Source organism: Austrofundulus limnaeus, unplaced genomic scaffold (assembly GCF_001266775.1).
Source record: "Austrofundulus limnaeus strain Quisiro unplaced genomic scaffold, Austrofundulus_limnaeus-1.0 Scaffold737, whole genome shotgun sequence".
NCBI lineage: Eukaryota > Metazoa > Chordata > Actinopteri > Cyprinodontiformes > Rivulidae > Austrofundulus > Austrofundulus limnaeus.
The window spans coordinates 193,354-197,825 of NW_013953139.1; the positions used below are offsets into that span (position 1 = coordinate 193,354).

A 4,472-nucleotide genomic window follows, 5' to 3' on the forward strand; every position below is an offset into this window, starting at 1 on the left:
ATTTATTAATAAATCAGTCAAATAATCTGAGAATTCTGATAAAAACCAAGGGCCTGGAGGACAATAAATAACAGCTATTAGTAGTGTTTTTTCTGATTTCCATTTTGGAAGAGAAAGACTGAGGGACAAAGACTCAAATTAATTATAACTAAAATTTGATTTAGCATTAATTAATTGTTCTGACTTATAAACTGCAGCTACTCCTCCACCATGACCTGTTGTTTTGGGAACATGAAAATTTAAATAATTAGCAGGAGAGGATTCATTTATACTAACAAAAGTCCTCCTGTTGTAACCAGGTTTCAGTAAGACAGAATAAATCAATATGATGATCAGTTATCAGACCATTAACTGACTTAGAAGAAAGAGATCTCAYGTTTAAGAAACCACACCTACTAGTTTTATTGTTTTGTTCTGGTAAAGTAACTGTGTTTATTTTTATAAGATTTTTATGACTTTTTTCTATAGTTTTCATATTTATTTAATTTGGTCCATGGGGCTGACGCACTGTTAATGGGGGTTTGGGTGGGTAATACAGGAGAAGCAGCAGAAATGTGTGTAAGTCCACAACTCTGCTTCCTAGTCTGGACCCTGGATTGTCAATAATTTCTGTGGTCAACAAAATCAGCTGGATTCTTAGAGAAGGAGAGCGACTCCAGTCAGGGTGGGATGGATGCCATCTCTCCGCATCAGACCAGGTTTCCCCCAGAAAGAACTCCAGTTGTGTATGTAGCCGATGTTGTTTTCAGAACACCACACACTTTGTCCATAAACCCGATTTATGGACAATGTGTGTGTGTGAGACAACAGGCTGTGCTCCCACTTAGGCTAATGAGGCTTGATGCAGGTGTTTTCATCAGGCTTACTTCAGGACTCCATAGTCTCAGACTAAACAAAACAAAGTTAAACCATGTTTATGCAAGCGGCTTAAATCCCCAAGTTTAAAAGGTTCAGATTAGGCCTACTCCTGTGTTAATCTAATCCTTGTCTGCAAAACCAGCCCGATAAGTTTGAAGAAACATGACAAAAAGTAAACAAAAAATGTCTGCAGCTGCAGGACACATTTCATAAGAATGTGAACMCTCATGCCATCAGCAACTGGACTTTGTCTATTTTTTTTTCTTTTAAAAAATGTTAAACACGCTTCCACTGTCAATATGCAATGTGATACCTGAAGGCACATTTTTAAAACCAAAGAACTCTTTAGTAAAATCATTAGTAAAACAAATGACCGCCACAAAGTGAGGAAATGTGCTCAGTTTGTGCTCCAGCAGTCTAAGTCTATAGCAGCAAAACTAAGGAATAAGTCAGGAAACCTAAGTCTAACTATATGATTTATCAAAAAGGAAAGTCTTCAGTCTATTCTTAAAAGTAGACAGAGTGTCAGCCTCACGGACAGAAACTGGAAGTTGGTTCCACAAGAGAGGAGCTTGGTAACTGAAAGCTCTGCCTCCCATTCTACTTTTAGAAACTCCAGGAACCACAAGTAAACCTGCAGTCTGAGAGTGAAGTGCTCTGTTAGGAAAGTATGGAACAATAAGATGTTTAATATATGATGGAGCTTGGTTGTTAAGAGCTTTGTATGTTAGGAGTAATATTTTAAATTMTATTCTGAATTTGACAGGGAGCCAGTGGAGAGAAGCTAAAACTGTAAACAGCAGCATTTTGGATCCAGGACCTGACCAGAAACCACACCAAGCTTATATATGTGTATTTAAGAAAACAAAGTGTTTATTTAGTGCAAATAAGCACAATAAATTAGAATGGAGTCAGTGGTTGTGTTCAAGGTTACTCTGTACTGTTTCTTTTTTTTGTTGCATCTTTCCACCCCGTTGTTCTTCAACTCTGAACTTTTAAGTAATGTTAATGTTTCGTTAAAAACACAAAGTTAAACCAAATATTCTGTGATACCATCAAGTATTGTTTACTAATCCTAATATATTAATGTGCAAAAAAAATTCAAAGCCCAGTGAGTTCTTGCATGTTGTACTTTATTATAAAGAGTACAATAAAAATATAAACAATTATTGAACAAATGTTGTACAGTCTATTGGCATGTTATATGGAGATAAACAATGCAAAATAAACTGTAGAACAGAAGTAAGAATAGCAAACGGTCTTAGTGTGAATGTGAATGAAAAATAAACTTTATAAAACCCGAATGAGGTTACAAAATATACAATATACTGTATCAAAAATATAGAAACACACAATTAAGCTTTTACATAATGAGATTTACTTCTCATATTTATACAATCATTGAACAAAAGACATGAATGCAATACTAATTAAATCAAAACAATCATAAAAACTCATACTGGCTATAAGATGTGATAGTTTAACTATTTTTTACTTATATGTTGTGTAAACACACTTTATAACAAGTCATACAAATAGATATGTAGTGTACATTGTTTTTCTTATTGTGAAATAACATCGCCTACATTTTTACCCTTGTCCTGTCATCACCATGTTTTCAAATGTATTTCTACCTTTAGATACACAATTGATATGTTTAGATAGATTTAGACAGAACACTGAAGAAAATAGTGTGACAACAGAGCAAATCATTGTAATTTAATATTACAAAAAAACTATAGAGACTGTGATGAAGATGAGTTACTACTCCAAGAAACCTACAGTAAGTACAGACTACAAAAAAGGTGAATTACTGACTTTGTTTACAGAAGATCATGAGCATCATAGAAACTTTTATCATTTCTGTGTTGATAATCAGACATGTGAAACATAAAAAATTTTAACATATTGGTTCATAAAACCTACTAGAGCCAAACACAATGGCTTACATTTTCTGCAACACCTTCCTCCAGGAGGAAGTTTGTGTCTAAAACTTTATAGGGAGATTTATTCTCAGGCAGATCCGACAGGTTTTTCTGGTTCCTGATGCTCTGCTCTGAGCAGCTTCATGGTCTACCCACTAAAGGATTGACGCCTCACATGCCAGGGCCACCCTCCTCAACCTTCCAACCGCTGGAATTCTTCCCAAACTTGTAGACGAGTCTTCGACCATCAACTCGCTCCAGAATCTCTCTCTTGTAGTAGTACCTGCAAGAGCAGAAGGTTTACCATCAGGTCCCAGAAGTAATTTTAGAGAGAGATTTCAAATCTGGGTGGCAGCCACTAATATCCAAAGTATAATAGCAGTAAGTGTTTTTGTAGGTTGTTGTCTGCTTGCTGCAGTGACCTCACCTCATGGCACGGCTGAGCTTCTCGTAGGTCATGCTGCTGTTCTTCTTCTTCTGGCCCCACATCTGAGCCACGGCCTCCGACTTCAGGAACTTGAATACACCTTCCCTGCGATCCTCCCATTTCATCAGGCCCTGATTCTTCTCTGGGTGGACCAGAATGTCCCTGATGAACTCCCACAGATGAGTGCCTCGAGGCGCTGCAGGACCAGGAGAAATCAGATAAATGTGTCCAGGTGCACGGCAGCATTAGCACGAGTATGAAAAGCAAACAGATATGATTTGTTGCCTGAGGGAAACATGCTAATTTCATGCAAAGTTTGATCTATAAAAACATTTTATCTGTGTACAGGCATGGCTGTGGAACAATGCTTGTTTGATAAGTACCATGTTTGCTTTTCTTTGGGTTGTCATACAAGCTGCTGCTGTGCTCTCGGCTGATTTTAGGAGGTCGTCCTCGCGGTCGCTTCACACAACCCTCTCCTCCCTCTGTTTTGATGTGGACCTCTGTCATCACAATGAGTTCGTGGTTAAAACTAAGTCACACTGTATCTCAAAACCTTGCAAACAGTGAGTTTCTCTGCTTCCTCACTTGATATTGGGGGATATGAAAACTCTGGGTCTGATTCACTGCTGCCAGACTCTGGTGAGCTCATGAAGCTAAACGTCCCACCTGAACACAAGAGACACATTCCAGAAACATCAACATCATTCCTGTGCAATAGAAGCCATCAACATCTTATTGTTCTGTTAATGTTTGGACCGATTGTGCAATACATACTGTTGTCAGAGGAGCTGCATTCACTGTCAGACTGATTGTCCGACAGGTACTCAACTTCATCAAAAGATGTCATGTGCTCTAGGGTAAAATTAGCTGGCTCATAGCCGTCCTGATATTCAAAGTCGGTCTTGTTGATATCTTCATCTGTTGCAAACATTGAGTAGATGCATTAGTTGATTGTTATTCACACACTRCACCAATATGTTAGATCTTTATATATTAAATGTACCTTGGCCAAATGTGACGGTGCTGAGGTAAGGAAACTTCTGGTTGTTCAGGTTGTCCAAGAAGTTGTCCAGGAGCTGACAGGTCTCACTCAGTTCTGGTGCTGATAGGCTCTGCAGCTCTGGAAAAACACAACAAACATGAATATAATTATATATATATATGTATATAGATGGATGGATGGATGGATGGATGGATGGATGATGGATGGATAGATGATAGATAGATAGATAGATAGATAGATAGATAGATAGATAGAT

General features: G+C 37.8%; 1 protein-coding gene across 1 annotated transcript in view; it reads right to left on the reverse strand.

The window, feature by feature from the left end:
- Positions 1-1,974: 1,974 nt before the first annotated feature.
- elf3 (E74-like factor 3 (ets domain transcription factor, epithelial-specific)) overlaps positions 1,975-4,472 on the reverse strand; it is a 3,946-nt gene continuing 1,448 nt past the window's right edge. The window contains exons 4-9 of the mRNA XM_014028268.1: positions 4,217-4,333; positions 3,988-4,131; positions 3,799-3,879; positions 3,594-3,713; positions 3,211-3,406; positions 1,975-3,066 (exon numbers count right to left, since the gene is read on the reverse strand). Coding sequence (XP_013883722.1) covers positions 2,955-3,066; positions 3,211-3,406; positions 3,594-3,713; positions 3,799-3,879; positions 3,988-4,131; positions 4,217-4,333 — 770 coding nt within the window. The 3' untranslated portion in view covers positions 1,975-2,954. The remainder of the gene's footprint in view (positions 3,067-3,210; positions 3,407-3,593; positions 3,714-3,798; positions 3,880-3,987; positions 4,132-4,216; positions 4,334-4,472) is intronic.